The sequence below is a fragment of the Piliocolobus tephrosceles genome, chromosome 2 (assembly GCF_002776525.5).
Source record: "Piliocolobus tephrosceles isolate RC106 chromosome 2, ASM277652v3, whole genome shotgun sequence".
NCBI classification, from domain to species: domain Eukaryota; kingdom Metazoa; phylum Chordata; class Mammalia; order Primates; family Cercopithecidae; genus Piliocolobus; species Piliocolobus tephrosceles.
This window is the reverse complement of record NC_045435.1, coordinates 80,412,987-80,434,039: the sequence shown is the minus strand read 5'-3', so window position 1 is coordinate 80,434,039 and position 21,053 is coordinate 80,412,987. Positions and strand designations below refer to the sequence as shown.

Sequence of the window (21,053 nt, the reverse complement as noted above, 5' to 3'; positions counted from 1 at the left end):
ATGCATCCTGAAGCAGTGGCTTAACAAATAAAAAGTTGTTGGTGGAATTGTTTCCTTTATCCATATGCTATTCATTTTTTCCATAAGGGGATTTATACATAGGAGGTGATTAGAATGCATGATAGCACAGATTGCATCTGCCAAATGATAAACTCTAGCCACCTTTACAAAATATTTTCCCAGTAAGCCACTTAAGTTCACAGAACAAAAAAGCTTTTCTTCTTTAATAAGTTAAAAACAAACTGCTTCATATATTAATAAATGCACACATGTCACTAGGATAAAAAAAATTCGTGGTGGCACCTGGATCATTTTAGAAATATTTTTACTAGTTACCTGTTTTTTTTGTTTGTTTTTTTTTTTTTTTGGTTTTTTTTTTTTGTACTTTATTAAGCTATAATCGTAATTGTTAGTATCTGTTATTAGGAGACTATATTATGATTTGTCCTCAGCCAAATGGCATGCTTTTAACTGTTACAAAATCCACAGTAATGTTAGGTATTTACCAATCTCAAAGACCATAGCCCTATTTTTAAATCTAAACCTGTTTTAACTTCTATCACTTGAATAAAACATTGAATTGTTTGCTGTTTTACAAATGTTGTTATCCCTTTCGGCCTAGATATGCTTGTGTTTGAAGGATTTAAGGAGGAGTTCCATAAGCCTAGATCTTCAGCTGACTTTTGTTTTTCTACAGTCTTTGGGCTGAGGTTAAGAAGGAGGTAATATCAGAGTTGGCAATATTTTCTTGAGTTATTAATTTTTAAATTTCACTTTCATAAGAAATGGCAGTGGCCTCAGCACAGATCATTTCTTTTGACAGAACAGAAAGGGGAAGAAACTCATAAATATTTTCGAAACCTCCCCAGTATGGCACACCGTGACTGGTGATCAATGGATCCTCATGCTTTGATATGTTACAGCGGGAACTTTCAGAAATGACTTACTGGGTTGTACATCTGATTGAACAACTGCTCAGCTTGCTACATTGCAAAGTTGGGGAGGCATTGAGGCACAGACAGGGAAAGAAGGAAAGATCCAGAAAAACAGCATTAGCTCAACAAATCCAGTGCATTCGCACAGACAAGTTGGTCATTAAAAAAGAAGAAATTTCAGTTTCTAAACATTCCACAGTGAAAGTGAGATGCTCTAGGGAAATACAAAAGTTGACTTTGGCTCCTAAAAAAGAATAGCTGGAATAAGAAATTTAAGGTTTGTGTTACTTTCCCTTTCTCGAGTTAAATAACCCATGAAATAAAGAAAGCTGTCCACTTTTGATGATACATGAAGTGCTGGCCTCCAGCAATGAATCAGAAGAAGTACTTTTGGCCAAGTCTGCAATTTATTACCTGAACTTCAAAGATGGTAATAATAAAAGATTAATTAAATCTTATCATTGAATTTATAGCTCTTCTTTTATATTAACACAAGCCTGAATTTTCTATTCAGTCTATCTTCAGAAAAATACAGATTAGCAAACAGCAGGTTAGCAATAGCAAAATATCAGTAAGACATTATCGGATTAACTTAAACGGGAAAAGAAAAAAATTTAAATCAGCAGGACCAAAATACAGTATTATCCATTGCCTATTACCAGTTTCTACTGTTGTCTCACGATTAACAGAAAATATAGTTTTCAAAGATATTCTATTATGTTCCAAGTGTTCCACGCTTTAGAATCTATAATATTTTCTTGTCTATTTTGTGTTGAAGATTTAAATTTTTGTGGATTTAAATATGCTGAATATTATTTTAAATAGCACTCTCAAGTTATATTTTCTAAATATCTGCACTATTTATCTGGGGCTCAATGTCAAGGTGTAGAAGGTGAAATGTTGTAGAAACTATTACTTTGCTTCAAGCTAAGACACACTTTTTGAGAGCCTCAATTACTTTTTCCTTCAACTTCGATGAAGTAAAAGACAATGTTATCATGGTTTAAAGAAACTCGCTCCTCAGGTATAATATCAATTGAAAAATTACTAAAGAGCATAAATCATAATATTTTGAATTGCCATTGCTTCTCAATTGATTTCTAGTCACATAGGCTAAGTTTACTCCCCCATTTTGAACCTCAAATACTCTTTTGAAAGACAAAATGATCCATATGTCAATTATCAGTCTCTTCTCAACTCTTGGGTATCTATTTAAGATTGATGAATGCACTTAATTATAAAGCACACTCATAATTTGCAATTATGCATTATTTGGTTAGTATCATTTTGTCAGCCTCACTAGTATCAGTAAAAACTTCCTCAGACATGAACATTTATAAATAGTGGGATGGAATGTATAAGGGAGTTCCTTTTCTGCCTATAAGCATTTGTCATCATGAAGTATTTGAAGGCATCTTAAATTAACACAGTATAATAAAGGGTTAAAGTAATTATGTGTATGAATGTTCTCCACAGACTTTTATGTAAAAACTCCCCTTACCAATGTCAAGCATTGTTTATAAGACAAAAATAAGTTTAAATCACCATTTGGATTTCATTGCCACTGGCAGACAAGGTTTCTGTTCAACGACACACATCTACAATATCGTGTAGATTTTATGGGAAAAATACCTGGACACTCACAAACCTTGAGCAAAATTCCACTGGGAATTTTTGGTGTATTTATGACATAATAAAACTATTATGTTTTCAGCTTTCATTTAGTAAACCTTTACATTTTATTCACAAGTCACGTACCCTTTTATTTAAAAAGAGGCCCAGACACACTTAAGCTTTTATAGCTGCTTATTTTTCCATGAGTAAATGATGTGTTTATATGTATATTCACATACTGTTGGCTTATATTTTCAAATATTTCATGTAGATCTCAATTTTTTTAAGGTGATGGGTAGTTGAGGTTTTTACGGAACTATTTATTCGCAGAAATTAAAGACTACTGAAAAATAATTTTAAACTTTTGAATTTAGTTAATGCTAGACAGCCAAAAATAACAAAATAGCATCTGCAGGTTAGGCATAAATATATTTAAATTATAACTACCTTATTTAAACTCACTACACTATGCACTTAGGAGACAGTATAAGTAAAGATTATGTATATACTTAGAAATGAGTTATCTTCTCATAAATGAAATAGGTCCTTTACAGCAAGACAACCATATTTGTTACTTTAATTCTAGTGACTTGGTAGAATGTTAAAATACTGTCAGGAATAATGCTAAAATGTTTGCAGGATTTGGTCTGTGAATTTCAGTATGTGGTATCTACCTGCAAGTCAAAGGAAACCACACACTCTGAGTGATCACAGGGGCAAACCACAGCTATGTTGAAAGAAACTATATTGAATTGCATAAATGTTGATTGATTAAACTAGTCAAGTCATTACATGAAAACTATAAGCATCAGTATGTGAATCTCTTCCTTTTAATTACTAGTGGATTTCAAATTCCCATAGATGATTTACACTAAAAAGGAGGGTGTCGCACATGTACCTATAGAAATAATAAATGGGGTCCCCTGATCTCCATAGCAACAGCTCATCAGAGTAGGTGGAGGACATCTTTCATGCCCAGGTCTATTTGAGGCCATCTTTCTTCGAGACTCAGCACACTGTGACTAAAGTAAAATAGTGCAGAGGATGGTCATAAGGAGCCAATGAATTTCTCTCTCTCACAAAGCTAGCTTAGAGCCTGCCTTATGATCACAAAACTTTTATTAAATGAAAAATGTTTTTCATAAGTTCATCCCTTAATATGCATATCATAGATAACATTTTGTAGAGCACATTTATATAGATCAGGAATGTATGTCATATACCCAATACATCACATCCAAGTCAATCTCCATTTAAACACCCTCAAATGGGCAATTTAAATTCTTTTATTTATTGTTCAAGATTTCTGCTTAACTAAATATTGCTTGAAGTAAGTGAGATGATGAGTGGATTGGGAAACAGATTTTGCAATATAGAGATTTTCTTGCTGTTTTGTTATTAAAGGATTTGATCTGTGTATTTATCTTTTTCTGTATTAGCAAGTAAACTTTCTTAGTATGAAATTTCTCATGACAGTTTCCTAATAATCTCTGTAAAGTGAGTACCATATAGTAACATTTCAGTTATATATTGCATCATACAAAATAGTATATTACATTTTAAGATATCCAGAGTAATTCCTTCACAGATATGCAATTCCTTCACATCCTTGATCATCCATGTCATATATTTTCATAACTTTAGCCGATAAATCCCCATCCCGGTGTGCTATGAATTACACATAGTCAAATTTTATTATATACTTTGTTGGATTGTTTAGATTCTTATCATCCCTTTTGAATAAGTTTATGAGTTGTCAAAGGGAAACAAAATGCTTAAACTCATAATGTTATGAGTTTTATGTGAACAATGAGTGCAGACATACCAAACAACACAGGGAAAAAGTCAAAGTAACAATGCATGACTGGAAATGCACTCCACAAAAATGTCTGGGTCAGAGAAAACATGCTAATGCCGCCATGTAAATATCCTATTTCTTTTCCAAAGCCTTCTATGTACAATAAGCTTTCTTAGAGAGTAAGGTCATTTTGGTCAAATATAAATAGTCATTCTACAGAGATGACAGGGACTTGACAATTTTGGTGAATTTCTAGAAATTTAACAATGTCAGAAAAGCTTTTGCAAAGTTCTCATACAAAAAAAAAAATGACCTACATCTGAAAGTAGCAAAAGTTTATTAACATCTAATGTGGCTTCCGGATTCTGCAACTTGTTGAAAACATTTCTGTTTTTCTTTGTTGATAGTTGAGATTTACCCAGAGAGTAATGGCTGGTTTTTATAATATTTTTAACTTCTGCTACTATTTTCATCTATTTTTCAAGTTTTTCTTAAACAGGAAACCTAAGATAATTTTTCAGGTTCACAGACAGATTTGATAGACTTCTTAGCAATAAAGTTAAGAGTATTTAATTAATTCTTTTATCAGCAGACAGCAACAGATAAGGGGTTTGTTTCTTTTTAAAAATGTCTCTTCCTGTTCCATTTTATAAATTCATTTTTAAATGAGCATGATTTTTTTCTTAAGACTTCACTTACCTTTTTTAACTGTGCTTCCAATTTGCTACATTCCTCTTTCTTTTGTTCGATGGCTATTTCTAGAGACTTTAATTTGGAATCCCTTTTCAGCCCTGCAGAGGCTAATGAAGATGCATGTTCTTTGAGGTCAATTAAACTAGACTGAAAGAGAAAGAATGTGAGTGAGTAAAACACTGAAATTTCTACTAGCAATGCCTTCAATTTGAACACATTGATTCTATACATAGCAATAAAGTGTGCAGTAGACAGAAAGGGTAAATATAATCTTACTAAGGTAACAATAGTCAGCTCTGGTCAGGAAATTAAAGTTGGCCAGCTTACAGAATGAGTAGGATCTAATTGCCGTAGAATCAAATGTGACCAAATGGTGTGGTCAGTAAATGCATGTTTCATGTCTCAAAGTCATGCTAATGATGTAAGTCCCAAGGTGGTCTTTACTTGTCATAGCAAAACAGACACCCTGAACCTTCCATTTACATTTATTGCTGTCAGACTATGCAGACTCTGAGACAAATATGGAAGAAAATACTGACTTTAATGCTTCCACTCCCAAGAGCAAGTCAAACATAAAAGAAGCCTCCTATTACAATTTTATCAAATCCCATCTCTTTAACAGAGAAACGATCAGTGGTTTTACAAACATCTTCTGGAAAATCAAACATAAAATTATTTTAAAATTTAGAGTAAACTTTATGTTCACGTCCTTTGCAATCTAGATTTGACAGATGTGATGAATCTTTCCAACTCAGACATGGGGTTACCTAAATTGTTCCAGTCACTAAGCATGTCCAGAAACCAACAGGTTCCACATATAGTCTGAATTCCAAAAACTAAAGAAATAAATACTTGCATATATCACTCAACGTACCTTTGCAACCTAAAAGAGCAATGTTTGTCATTGAATATGAAATAGCGACATCTAACTATGTGACTGAGATGTACAGGTTTTACCCCAAAGCAGACTCCATGCATTTCCTTCTTACTCATTTGCATCACCTAGGAAGATACTAAGGACACAATGGTCTCTCTGTAAACGATGTCGGCTAATAATTTATGCTGGGTGGCTTCATTGGCACTGGAATGACCTTTATGATAAAAGTCACTATCATCCAGCAAGGTGCTTCTAAAACCCTCTGAGGAACAGGTGAGCCATTCTCATTTTTCACATCAGGAAATAGAGGCTTACAACAGCTGGGCATCTTGTCAAAGGTCCCTTAGCTAGTAAAGGCAGATATAGGTCTCAAACCCAGGTCTACAATTCTAATTTCAATGTCCTTTGTCATATAATTCCCACAGAAATAAGAAAGGACATTATAATCCAGTCACTTTGTCATGGTGAAGACGTATCATCACTCCAATTAAATCATAAGCTCCCTGCTGACAGCAACTGCATATTGTTTTCCTTTATAAATTTTAAATTGCCAGATGCAATAGCCAGTTTTAATCAACTTGGCTAGGCTGTAGTCCCCAGTTATTAATCTAGGAGTTGCTAATAGAAGGCATTTTGTAGACATGACTAAAATCTACCATCAGTTGACTTTAAGTAAAGGAGATTATCCTCAGTATTCTGTGTGGGCCTGATCCCATCAATTGAAAGGCCTGTGAGCAGAATTCAGGTTTCCCTGGGGAAGAACAAATTCCACCTATTGATTGCAGCATCAGCTTCTAAGACCTTCCAGTCTGCTTTTGCTGATGGCCTGTTCTGTGAATTTTGAATTCGCCTATTCTCCGTAACTGTGTAAGCCAATTCCTTATGATAAAGTTCTTAATCTGTAGAAAATGTTTAACGTGGTTCTGTTTGTCTGGCAGAACCCTGACTGACACACCCAGCCCAGTGCCAAGCACATCATGCAGAAACAACAAATGTTTATCAAAATGTCTATCTGAAAGTCATACAAAGTTGGCATTATTTACAAAACTACTTTCACTTACAGCTTATGCTCCACCACGTCATCAAGATCTCTTTCCATGAGAAATATATACGTTGATTTTAAGGTGCAAGCCCACAAACAACACCCGCAACTGGAGAAGAATATGCTATAAACAAAGTCAAAGCTCTCCTATCTTCTGTCGCATACAAACTAAGGCATCACAGATCCTCCAACTCAGAAGCAGCAGTGGAAGCTAGGAAGAGAACTCCATTCTTTATTTTCATAACAAAGAAATAAGCTCCTTTCTAAAAAATAAGTAGGTTTAAATTTTAGGAAATACAGATTTTATTTCTGGGTTTCCTTGAAACTCCTCTTACTCATCCATTCTTTTCCTTCTTCATCTACATCCCTAATTTATTCAGGACTTTAATTTGTGTGGAATTATCAGTACCCCATGAGTGAGGAAATACTGCAGAGCTGGGAGATGGACAACTGTGCTGCGGTACCGTCCTGCAGGGTGAAAGGTCTATGACAGCTCTAAAGAAGATGGACAGTTACAGCAGACAAAAGTAAGTGTGAAGGGGCCAATTGCAGGCAATCTCCACATATCTCAGAGTTGTGAGGATTAAATAAAATAATGTGTAATTACTGCTTCTCATACTTCTCCACCAAACTATCCCCAAGAAAACTGAGAGTGTTATAGGGATCCCTTAAAGAATGGAGGAATAGCCCAAAGCACCCTCTTCATAAGCCCCAAGCAAGAATTTCTTTCAAGTGTAAGATGTTACTTTAAAAATACAGGTAGCACTTATATTCTGTATTCATGTTTGCTATGGCATAAAAAAAATACAGCTCTAAATTACTTACTATAATGTAAAAATAATATGCCAGAAGAGCAGCCACATTTAAGCTCTACCTTGGGGTCCAGCATGGTACCACATCTCCTAACCTGAGGGAATTGGGTGGTTCCCTTTGAAAAGTACAAATGAATGTAAAGCACTCGACACAAGGAATAGTACATAGCAGACACTCTAATAAAGTAGAGATATTATTATTATCATCATCGCTGCTGTTGTTATCTCAAGCAAGGGATCGTGGGCCTGTGAAAAATATGGAATCCTTTAAGCCATGCAAATGTGGTAAGACATAAAGAAAAGTTTCAAGGAGCTACATTGTATATAGTTAGCAGAACAGAGAAGAGAGGCATAGGGCATCACAGATGAAGGAAGTTACAAAAAAAATAAATTTCCTTTAAATTCAGGCAACTTTACAAAAGCGAAGTTACCACATTCTCCAAGCCTTCATATAGTGCCTCCATCTAAGTCTCTAGTCTCTTGCAGCTGCACTGAATATGGGTTTATGAGGACTATCAATGTGGTTCATTTGTTTTTCCAGACTCACCTCTTTCTCAGTCAGTTCAGCCTGTAAAGCATTGACCTTCTCTTTCAGGTCTTTGTTCTCTTTTCGGAAAGATTCTATCTCTTCTAGTCTTTCCCGATCATCTCTTTCTCGCTGTTCTTTCAAGCGCTCAATTATTCTCTCCTGTAAGGCAATTAACAAAAAAGAAGAGGTGAGAACCCATCAGTGTATATGCCAAAGCATACTGCAAAAGAAAACAAGAGGTAGTACATCTAAGAAATGCTCTACAGGAATCAACACACACAAGAAACTCAAAATCGGATTCACGGGGATAGGCTGTGCATAATAGCACTTGGGAAGGACAACCAATACAGCTTTTGACTTGTTAATACAAGTTAGCATCACAGGGTTGCAAAGGAACTTAATGTTCAAGTTCTGTGGCTGCTCTTGGTTCATGGTAGTATCCAGCAAATTTCTAGAGCAGCTCTAGAAGAGGCAGCTTCAGACACCAAGACTCCAGATCTGACACAGCCTCGCACAGGAAAGGAGAAGGAGAACATGCCTCTCGGCTCAGCCCTCTTTGCTTAGCCTCTCTATTTGGCATCCAAGAGCCTTCATTGGTTTCTGAAGACTGTTCTCTGGCTGGATGGGAATGAAGTGGGGCAGGACCCAAACCCTCCAGGACTTAGAGCTGGGGCTCATTGTGAGAACTTGAGACAAAGAATCAGCCCATTGTGTATGTGATTTTCCAGTGTGTCTGAGGATGTTTACTTCTCTGTTTTGTCAATGGTTTCTTGATAGTCAGTAGAGACTCCAAAACACTGGCTGAGTTTGAACAAAGTTCAGCAGCAGCTTTATTTTATTGAAGGCTTACTACATGCTAGGCACTGTGATGAGCTCTCCTCATCAGTCTTCATCACAAGCGTAAGGGCAGATCCAGTGCTCTTGGTGACAGTGTAGAGGTGAGGAAACCCAGAGCTCCAAGACACAAGGTGGCCCAGGTCATAAACAGAAGGCCTTCCACATCCTGGGCTCTCGGACTGTCAGCCACATCCATGAGACCACACTGCCACACACATACACCTGGAGCCATTCAGGGAGATCTGCCTTTGACTTTCACACTGAAATGAAAACACTGCTTTGTAGACTTGTTTTCCAAAAATAGGGAACCTGCCTGATATCAAAGTAAGAAACTTAAACACATACACACACACACACACACACACACACACACACGCACACGCACATGAAAATTCCATCTGCGTAAAGCTTGAGTTAGATTTCTGAAATTAGTTTGAAATTATCCAACACATATCTAAACTTCCTCTCGGATGGTCATGTTAAAAAATACTGGTGCAACAACTGTGGCCAAGGATCCTGATACTATCTTTTATATTCTTATAATAATTGCATAGTACAAGACAATGCCTGATAAATAAGACAACTATAAAATAGTATTTAACGCAGAGGGAAGTTAGTTTGAACACTTCGCCTATGATTTAAGATCCCCCGAGGAAGCAACTGTTCTACCCCACTGACAATAATTTATGTATCTAATGCTTTCGGCGGAGGAGGTACCATTACTGTTTTCCAATTACTTAAAAACACTTTAAATGAAATATATTATTACAACAGAGGAGGCAGAAATATAACAAATGAATCTATTAATTGCCTATATTTGTTTCTTCTTGATCCCAGACCTAGTTTACCTACCCGTGACAATGGTGAGTGGATGATTATGTGATCCACAAGAGAAGGAAATGGCCATAGTACACAGTCAGTCTCTCAAGAGTTTTCAATGATTTCAGCAACTGAGCCCTTGCTGCCTTTTGCCTACACGACAACCAATTACCCAGTCACCTCTCCATCCCATCACTTCCATTACATGGCTGTTGGAGTGACATTTCTAAAGCTCCAAAATGACCTGTCGCCTCACTATTTGGAAACCTTCCCAGGAATCCCTCTGGCTGGACCACATGACACTTATTCCCACTCAGCAGCCTTCACATGGTTTCACCGCATGACCATCCTCCCAGCCCCACTTTCAAGAGGGCAGCACTAAAATCCTTTGAGTCTTTTTGACCCACAGCTGGGCAAATCATCTGGCATACAACAAGCAATTAAAAGAGCTGAAGGAAGGAAGGAGAACTCAAATGAGGGATCATCTTGGCTTCAAAGAAAAGGTAATAACATTAAGCAGGCATGTTAACAGCCAGAAGGTGTCAGAATCGTTTGGAAAGTAGGTCGATTTGCTCTAAGCACTTGTACTATTGACTGGGCATTGATGACAAAAAAAATCAACAAGCACTATAATGTTTTTAAGTGTTATTGATGATTCAATACTACAAAATATTTCTCCGTCAATCACAAAACCAATTTAACTGTCAGCCGTGCAGGGCCAGATGTCAAAAACATGTGTTAAAAGGCCCTAATATGCCATGATGTACTTGATTAACAACTAACTTGCAGAAATTCCAACAATGTGTTCTTGTTTTAGTCTTATTTGCATTGGCAAGCATTCCTTGTACACGCATCTGGCTCTGCACAGGTTTAATCTATTTGTGCTTTATCACAGGGTGGGAACTAAATTACAGCAGCCTCCAGCTCCACTATCTGGCTTTCTCCACTGCTTATCTGCTATGTGGCTACAGCAAGGCTTGGCGAGACCAGCTTTAGAAATACAGTGGATTCCGTCTCTTGAGCTTCTGTGTGTCAATCCTAGAACCAAGTCATATTCAATCTTAACTCACGGAGAGGCATTATTCTTTGCGCTCTGTTAATAGTTGAATAAGTTCCTGGAAATTAAAAGGAATAACATACTCCCTAGGATGCCATAATCCAGGGGAAATGGTGAATACTGCCCGATGGATTCTTTTCATCAGCCAAAAGACAGCGAATAATTAAATGTACTTATAAATCCATGAGTTTTTATTAATCATTTTGTTTCACAGCATGCCTTGTTACAGAGGGATCTGTGCAATTAAATGTGGATAAAAATGGGACTTGTGAGCAAAACTTCACTTAAAGGAGATTGTGATGTTGCCAAAAGCACAAAGATCTTTGAGTTTTAGCCTTATTCTATCACCTGTGAGCTAGGTGGTCTTGGTATAGTCCAGTGGGGGCAGCAAAGTCTCAACCAAGGACCAGCTTAGATGGGGTGGAAACGGCTTCCAGGAGCAGTGGGTTGAGAAGTTAGCATGTACCATGATTAATTAGCGATGTCTCTCTAGGCCCAGAAACGGGGAATCATGCTGTACATGTCAATATTTTTATTTCCGGGCAAGTCATTTCACCTCATTGAACCCATTTCCCATCTTAAAATGGAAGAGCATAGATTTAGTGTCTTTCAAAGTGTAGCCTTCTGACCACTTGGATCAGAACCCTTTGGTATGTTTACAAATCAGAGGTTCCTTGGCTCCACAGTAGAGCAGCTGAATCAGAATCTCTAGGAAATAGGACCCAGGAAACTGTATTTTAAGAAACCTCCTAGATGATAAGATTATTTGGATACACATAAAGGTTTGATGCATACTGGAATACTCAAAATAAATCTTCTACTCTTTGTTCTAAGATAGAGAACCTTGCCAGTTCCTATTCAATGGTTTTATCTGTACTTTTCAAATACACTAGGCATTCTGATTTTGGCACCTTTAAAAAATTCCCTCCACATCCATTGCTCTATTTTTGCTTTTATTCTTCATTGCTATGAAAAGTTAAAAAACAGATGCAAACAGAGTTTGGAAATAAATAGCTCATAAAGCCGGTATGCAGAGCTCTTTTGTTTGACTTGAGCATCATAATTTTTAAAAATCTGAACTTGAATGTTTTGAAATAGACCAGGGACCTGCAGCTTACCATAGTCACCAGTAGTCCCTACTACACTTCAGCAAAGCCACATCCCTCATTTTTGTTCCCTCCCTGGCCCTTCTAATCATCTAAGTTCTCAACTCCTTATCTATAGTCCAATTCAGATGCCATGAGCCTGAGATTGCAGATCAGCAAACTGAATAATTCATTGCCAAGGGAGTTCCAGGACAGCATGAAACTTAGAGGTCAGCTAATAAAAATGTGTATTTTGAAGATGAGGTACTGAGACCCTGAGAGAAGAGGCTTGCCCAGGTGATGCAACTGTCAAGCAGTGAAGACAGTCTAAGGGGGAGAGGCTCCCACAGACCTCAGATTCCTTTCCAGACACCCCCTCAGTCTCAAAGGAAGTACTTAAATAAAGGGAGTAGTTTCAGATTTGGGAATTACTTTGGGATTTAAGTTAGATTAAATCAAATCTTAATAAGGCCCAGAAAAAAATAATAAAATCCTGCCAAGAATTTATGACATGAAAAATTATATGGTATATGTTTACTTCTGTGAATTTTAAGAAAGAAATCAAGAGGTAGAAATGGGATGATATCATACAACCCAAAATATGCTAAATGAACACATAAGCATTAATAGTTTTTGAACAAACATCCCCTCATTCCAATTTTACAAATAAAATTACTACAGAGAGCTCTGGAAATAAATTATTAAAAGATGAAAAGAGAATATCTTTCCCCACAAAGTCATCTTATTAAATATTCTTAAGTTTTCAAGTAAAACCTTATAATTCTTATACTTTAATCCTCAAGTTATAATCTTTCAATGTTTTAAATTGTTACAGGATTTATAACTTTATTAACCAGCAACTGTTTCTCCTCCATGGATTTTTTGAGCAAAATTAATTTGGAAATACATACTAAATATGATGTCAAATAAGGTAACTCAATGTTAAACTCTACATTTTTTTCCTTACAAAAGCCTCATTTTAGTTGTTTGCTATATTTTATTTTATTTTCATTCTGGGATAGGCATGCATGATGTGTAGGCTTGTTACATAGGTAAACATGTGTAATGGTGGTTTGCTGCACCTATCAACCCATAATCTAGCTATTAAGCCCAGCATGCATTAGCTATTTTTCCTAATACTCTCTCTCCCTCCCACCCCTCCCAACAGGCCCCAGTGTGTGTTGTTCCCTTTCCTGTGTCCATGTGTTCACATTGTTCAGCTCCCACTTATAAGTGAGAACAGGCAGTGTTTGGTTTTCTGTTCCTGCATTAGTTTGCTGAGGTTAATGGCTTCCAGCTCCATCCATGTCCCTGCAAATAACATGATCTCATTCCTTTTCATGGCTGCATAGTATTCCATGGTATATATGTACCATATTTTCTTTATTCAGTTTATCATTGATGGACATTTGGGTTTGTTCCATGTTTTTGCTATTGTGAATAGTACTGCAATGAACATAACACATGCATGTATCTTTATAACAGAATGATTTATATTCCTTTGGGTATATACCCGGTAATGGGACTGCTGGGTCAAATGTTCTTTATTGTTCTAGGTCTTTGAGGAATTGCCACATTGTCTTCCACAATGGCTGAACTAATTTAGATTCCCACCAACAGTGTAAAAGCATTCCTTTTTCTCCCCAGCCTCGCCAGCATCTGTTGTTTCTTGACTTTTTAATAACGGCCATTATGACTGGTGTGAGATGGTGTCTCACTGTGGTTTTGATTTGCATTTCTCTAATGATCAGTGATGTTGAGCTCTTTTTCACGTTTGTTGGCTGCATAAATATCTTCTTTTGAGAAGTTTCTGTTCATGTCTTTTGACCACTTTTTAATGAGGTTGTTTGTTTCTGGTAAACTTGTTTAAGTTCTTTGCAGATTCTGGATATTAGACCTTTGTCAGATGGATAGATTGCAAAAAGTTTTCTCCCATTCTGTAGGTTGTCTGTTCACTCTGATGATAGTTTCTTTTGCTGTGCAGAAGCTCTTGAGTCTAATTAGATCCTATTTGTCAATTTTTGCTTTTGTTGCAATTGCTTTTGACATTTTCATCATGAAATATTTGCCTATACCTATGTCCTGAAGGGTATTGCCTAAATTTTCTTCTAGAGTTTTTATAGTTCTGGATTTTACATTTAAATCTTACAATTTTTAATAGGACCATGAAGACTAGCTCTAGAATCATGGGTCTTTTTGTAGCTTCATTTTTTTTCTTTTATTTTTTTTAATAACTTTTTAACTCCAAAAATATGCTTACCTATCTTTTTGTAGCTTTCAGGCTTTTATCATAGAGCCTTGGTTCTCAGACTACAATTTACATCATAATGACTTGGGGAACTTGCTAAAGTACAGATTCCCAGGCCCTATGAGGTTCTGATTTGGTAGGTATAGATGGGGCCTAATAATAGAGACTTTCAACAGAGACTTCCTGGTAATTCTGTAGTAACAGAAGAGAAGCCTTCTTTAGGATACACTGGCTTAGGAAACCCATGGGCATTTAAATAATTCCCCCATTCATCATATGGGAAATTTGAGGCCCTGAGAGAGAAAAGAACTTGACAGGCTCATCCAGTTAATTAATGGCTCCCCAGTTAATTAGTGGCATAGGTGGGACTGGCCCCTAGGTCTCCTTCCAATTACTTCAATACCCCAGAGTTTATAGGCTGTGATAATAGGGAATATAGGAGATAATCTATTACTCTAGTAGGGCATCCCAGAGGAAAACCCCCACAACATCCCATGCATGTGTGGACAAATCCTGCAAAGTGCTGCAGAATCAAAAAGGATGAGAAAGATGAAGAAAAAGAACATAATAAAATCTACTCCTACACTTTAAAAGTTAACATTTCTTTTCTTGGTTTCAAGCTAAATTTGAGAATAATGCCAATAACATGGGCTTAAAACTGTGCCAGCACAGTCCATGTTCAACCAACAAACAAGCCATCCCTCCTGAGGATTCCTAGAGAACTGTACCTGCACTGGCTCTTATATTCAGGAAGTGTTGGAGGAGAGGAGAGAGCCTATGCAAACTCAACTCCAGGGTCTGATACCTACGATAGATGCCCAGAGAATGAACTCATTTAGCCAGAATGAAATGGACTAGAAATCATTATAAAAGTAAGTCAACACCAGAATGAGCTATTTGCCTAAAGGATTTTATTCATTCATTCTTTCTTTTATTCAAATTAATCCCTTTAAATGTAAGTTAGAAGGAAACCCTCAGGATGGCATCCCATCCCCTTCAAGGTAAAAGCCAATTTTTAAAACTCTTGTCTCACAAGGGCCTGTGAAATCTGCTGCCCTTCCTCTCCCCCACATTCTTGTACTTGCTTTTCCCTCTGCCAGGACATTCTCCCTCCACAAGGGCTCCTGGCTCACCACTCAATTTCAAGTGTTTCCTTAAATGTCACCTTCTCAGCAAGCTCCTACCTGGCCATTCTACCCCAGCACTCCCTGTACCCCTCCCTGCCTTCTTTTCTTTTATAGAAAATACTACCCTCTGAAATCCTAGGTATGTCACTTATTTATTATCTGTCTCCTCATCACCTCCACTATAGTCTAAACTCTGTTAGAGCCAGGATTTTCACCTATTTTCTTCTCTGCTGCATCCCAGGGCTCAAAAGAGGACTTGTCACATGGTGGCAGCTCACTCAACCAGTATCCACTACTGAGTGAGCATCCCTGATGCAGGTTATGCTGGACACAGGGAATGGAAAGATAACACACACATAGGATATGTTTCTTGGGTTTGGAGTCTAGCAGAGAAGAGAAATTAAAAACAGATAAATGAACAATTAAGAATGTGACATGAGCTCTGGGGAGTTCATGGTGTTCTTGAGACATAACGGGGATACCTAGGAGGTGTCCCTAAGGAAATGATAAAATAATAATAATAGTGATAACATTATATCTCCTACTCTAAACACATTCCATATTTTCCTGCATTTTCTCCTCAACATAATCCACTGAGGTGGCTATTATTACCCCCTTTTACAAATGAAGAAACTGAGAGGTTAAGTAATTTGTCCACAGTAGAAAGTATCAGACCTAGGATTTGATCCCAGGCAGTCTAGCTCCAAAGTCCACATTCTTGACTACTGCACAATACAACTTCTCATCAAGCTGACCTCTCAGAAGAGGAGGAATTAAATTCACAGAGAGTGAGGATTATCCTCAGCTGGGGAATAGCATCTACAAAGAGTCTGAGGCAGGAAGGAGTATGGTACACTTGAAAATCTGGAAGCCCCACATAAGTAGGGCACAGAGAACCTGGAAAAAGAGAGATGGGGGATGAGGCTGGAAATGAAAGAAAGAATGAGGGAGGGAGCAGGCACACAATGTGGGGGCTTGCCAGATCAGATGGGAGACGGGACCCTGGGGGCCAGGTAAAGGATTTCAATTTATGTCACCATAAGAGCAACGGCAAGCTAGTGAAGGTTTCTAAGGAGAGCCAAGGCTGGGATGTAATCAGATTTGCATTTCAGAAAATGCCCCTGGCTATAGTGTGCCAAGTCCACTGAAGAGGGCTTGTGTGGGGAGAACAAGGACCAGCTGGGACTAAAGGTAGTGTTAGCAGAAGAAGAAAAGCAGGCACATTTAAATGCATTTGGGTTAACTTTCCCCAACTCTGTTTCCCCACATCCTGATTCCCCAGTTTTTGAGTGCATGCTCACCTTCTCTGACAGAGCTTCCTCTAGCGTTGCCAGTGCAGTATCTGTATTACTGGAATCCGTCTGCAAGGACTTCACTCTGTCTTTCAGGTTGGTCAGTTGCTTGTCTTTATCCCTAAGTTGTTCTTGCAAGTTTTCAATCTAAAAATAAAAATCAATATTTTAGTGCATATTTGATTACATATCCTGGGCCAAAATTCCTGAAGTGGATCTATTAATAAAAAAAAAAAAAGAAAAAAAAAAAAAAGACCTGAAATGATAGAAATTGTCAGTATGAGGTTATGCTTTGAGGTTAGACTCAAGGCCACTTTGATGAAATCTTCATTTCTCCATATAGTTCAACTCTCTGTATTTAAATGGTGATACAGAGGAGCAGAGTATCTCCCTCCATACAAAGGTAAGCCCTTCTGACACATATGTAAGCACTATTATTTATTTGTATTTCTATCCCTTTTACCAGCCTTTTAGGTCTCAGGTCAATAGGCTTGAACTTGGTACACTGAACCAGGGAAATATTATGGAAGATGAATTCATTGATTAAACAGACATTTACTGGGGAGCCTATTCTGCACCAAGCACCGTATCAGTATATGGCAGATCCCATGTAGCCATTCACTCACTCCTTTATTTCACTATTAAAGTTTGTGATATGCCAAATGTTGTCAAGTGGCTGTTTCAAAGTAACCACATGAAAAGCCAAGTAGGTTATCACCAGCAGACTGTTAATGGGAAGAACTTGTGATATAAGTCAAATGTAACAAGTACTAAACACTCCATTTGGCAACTAAGTCATGTGCTGGCAACCAACCAGCCACTTTTATCCACTATCTGCAGCCTGAAATAAACACACCAAATAGCCGATTATAATGCCTGTCCAGGAGCAGCAGCAAGGACTTTCTTCTGGGCATTGAGGACATTATCATTCATGTTTTTATTCTCTGCTTTCAAACCATGTATTTCTTATCTAAGGATTTAAAAAAGCCCCACTATACAAACAATTTATTCGTATTAAGGGTTTTAAAATGACAAGGAAAAAAAGCAGTACAACTTTAAGATAAGTCCATTCAAAATATTTGCATTCTGCACCCAACTTTCTCAGGGAATCATTCCAAAAGTATGTTTCACAATGTACACTCAAACAAATTTTTTGATTACTTGATTCCCTTAGCATGTATCTGGAATGGTAATCCAAATAATAATAGTAATCCCAGTAGTAATGAGGAGGAGGAGATGATTACAATGACAACAGAGGTGGCAGCAGTAGCAGCCTCAAAAATAGCTCTGGATGCAAAGACAATGGCTCTGCTGACCTTCAATCTGGAGGACATGGCCTTAGCTAATTTTTTCAATGGCTACAATGGAAACCCGTAAGCTTTGTGGCCTAACAAAGATGGAATTTTTCCTTCTTTCCTTCCTTCCTTCCTTCCTTCCAGCTTCCTTCCATCCTTCGTTCCATCTTTCCTTCATTCATTTTTTTTCTTCTGCCTTAAGATAGACAACTTAGAAACTCAGGTTACAGGTCAAATAATTATTCTTTTTCTTTATCAAAATGTAATGTGTTCCCATCCAGCTGCCACTATGAAAATTCATTGCCACTCCGTGGAAAACACAGCAATTCAGAAGGCATAATCATCTCCAGTCAAAACAAAGGCTTCCTCCCTTCCAGACAAATGTTCACACAAAAGTACACATGAGTAAGAATATGGATGGTTATATGCTAGAATGATACTGGTTATGCGGAAGAAGCCAGCAGCTGAGAGGACTGACTCTTGGAGAGACTGTATGTTATTACTTTGAATACACCCATGGATACATTTGTGTACACATGTGTACGCAAATCCTTAGCAGTTCTGAGCAAACTAATTAGATCCACTGGCCCACCCTGGGAGACAGTGCCCTGGGCATAAGAGGAGGACATTAGCCTTGGGGCAGTAGTAGGCAGCACTTTCAAAGGACTTTGGGCATGAGAAATAGAGGTCAAAGGAAAAGTGGCTGTGCACTTATGTCACAATCCCTGGGGCCTCCTCATATAACCAAAAAGACTAGGGAGACTGAGGGTCAGGGTCCTACTGGAATGCAAGTAGGGGTTAAGAGCTGGAGAAATAGGAATGGTAGAGACTGAGGGTCAGGGTCCTATTGGCATGCAGGTAGGGGTTACGAGCTGGAGAAATAGGGATGGTGGCAACTGAGGGTCAGGGTCCTTCTGGCATGCGGGTAGGGGTTACGAGCTGGAGAAATAGAGATGGTGGAGACCAGAGACATGCGGGTGGTATATCTGTTTATCTCACATCTAAGAACCCAGCAAAAGAGCCAATGATACTGCAGGCATGACTGACTAATAGAGCTGGAATTAAAGATGCATTTATTGAGCTAGGGATGCACCACTTTAAGAAATGCTGCACAAAGATCACCAAAAATGACCCTTAAGAGAAAAAAGTAAGGTACAGAACAGTGTGTAGCATATAATCTCTTGCATAAAATTTGAAACATCTATAAATAGATAAATATATCTGGAAAAAATCACAAGAAATTTTAACTTTTGTGGGGGTAAGGTCTGGGAGGCAGAAGGAAGAGGGAGTTTCTGGTTTTCATCTTTGTACATTTGTGTAGATTTCTGCTTGAATTTTCTAACCATGTGGGTTTTATTATTTTTAAATGTCAATCAGGGTTATCCAGCGGGTAAAATTGTGGGCCATTTTTGGTTTATATTTTTATATAAAATAATAAATATTGTGCACATGAGTATATAATAATTTAATAAATAACACAAATGCCTACTTAATACTAAATTGTTCAAGTTGCCAGCAGTTACTGGTTGTTGATATATTTATTTATTTATTTAATGGGATCTAAATATTTTTTTCTTTTATTTTAGGTTCGGGGGTACATGTGAAGGTTTGTTATATAAATAAACACGTGTCAAGGGGGTTTGTTGTTCATAACATTACATCGCCCAGGCATTAATCCCAGTACCCAATAGTTATCTTTCCTGCTCCTCTCCTTCCTCCCACTCTCCACCATCAAGTGGACCCCAGTGTCTGCTGTTTCCTTCTTTGTGTTCATAAGTTCTTATCATTTAGCTCCCACTTATGAGTGAGAACATGTGGTATTTGGTTTTCTGTTTCTGTGTGAGTTTGATAAGGGTAACAGCCTCCAGCTCCATCCATGTTCCCACACAAGACATGATCTCATTCTTTTATATGGCTGCATAATATTTCATGGCATATATGTACCACATTTTCTTTATCCAGTCTGTCATTAATGGGCTTTTAGGCTGATTCCAAGCTCTTGCTATTGTGAACGGTGCTGCAACGAACATTCACATACATATGTCTTTATGGTAGAATGCTTTGGCCTATTATGCAAGTATTTAAAATCCTGTTTGCATAGCATTGCTAACTAAATGAAAATATAGAATATTTAAAAAGCAGAATGTAAAAGAGTATGGCATTAATTTTGTAAAAAGAAAAAATTATTGCATAGAACAAAAATATATATAAGGAATCTACTAAAATGTTTGGGGTGACTAATGATTTTATTTCTCCTCTTCATGCTTTTCCGTATCTGCCAGTGTGTTTTCATTGAGTGTAAACAGAATAAAAAGATATTTTAAAACCAACTACAAAATATCAGAGTGGTTAAGTGAGTTTCGAACAATAAGTTTTTGCCTTTTAAAAGGACTCTGCAGGAGAAAATATTCCTTTCATACTCCAAAGATGACTGAATTCTTAAAATTAAAACTTAAAAGACTGGAGAGAATATAAAATTCTGTATCTTTTTAAAAAGTACTGCACATTTTTTCTCATGTTCACAAATTGTTATGACATTTATATGAAAAATGTTGGGAACCTTTTTCTTCAAAGGGTGAGGTTGTGCATAGTTCAAATAGCAGGAACTGGAAAATAAGCAAATTGAAAACAAGGGTTAGGATGGGAAGCTTTGGGGGTGGAAAGTGAAGGGGATTTTTTGAGAAATTTCATACTGCAGAAATGGACACCACCTTAGCAACACAGACAACAAAGTATGAGATGACCCTGAGCACAAGAGAGCTAGAGAGAAACCCTGCCCTTTCCTTTGACCTGAGCTGCCTTCTGGTCATGGCTGGGAAGATTCAGAAGGAGCCAGTACTGCTGAAGCAATAGCTGCGCCTTCTGGGGCAGAACCCTGGAAAGGAGGTAAGAGAGAAGGAGAGCTCAGACCCTGGAGGTCACTTGACAACCCTAATCCTAAGGCCTTTAGCTGACTTCTGAAGCTCTGCCCAAGAATTAATGGGGTCCTTAAC

At 37.5% G+C, this 21,053-nt stretch overlaps 1 protein-coding gene across 2 annotated transcripts in view; it reads right to left on the bottom strand.

Moving 5' to 3' along the window:
* Positions 1-21,053, bottom strand: part of ERC2 (ELKS/RAB6-interacting/CAST family member 2) — a 970,858-nt gene that overhangs the window by 502,879 nt on the left and 446,926 nt on the right. For both annotated transcript variants that reach the window (XR_003306672.2, XM_026446958.2), the window contains exons 8-10: positions 16,775-16,912; positions 8,319-8,459; positions 5,047-5,187 (exon numbers count right to left, since the gene is read on the bottom strand). Coding sequence is in view for 1 of the 2 variants with exons in the window: in XM_026446958.2 (XP_026302743.1) it covers positions 5,047-5,187; positions 8,319-8,459; positions 16,775-16,912 (420 nt within the window). In the remaining variant the exon portion in view is untranslated. The remainder of the gene's footprint in view (positions 1-5,046; positions 5,188-8,318; positions 8,460-16,774; positions 16,913-21,053) is intronic.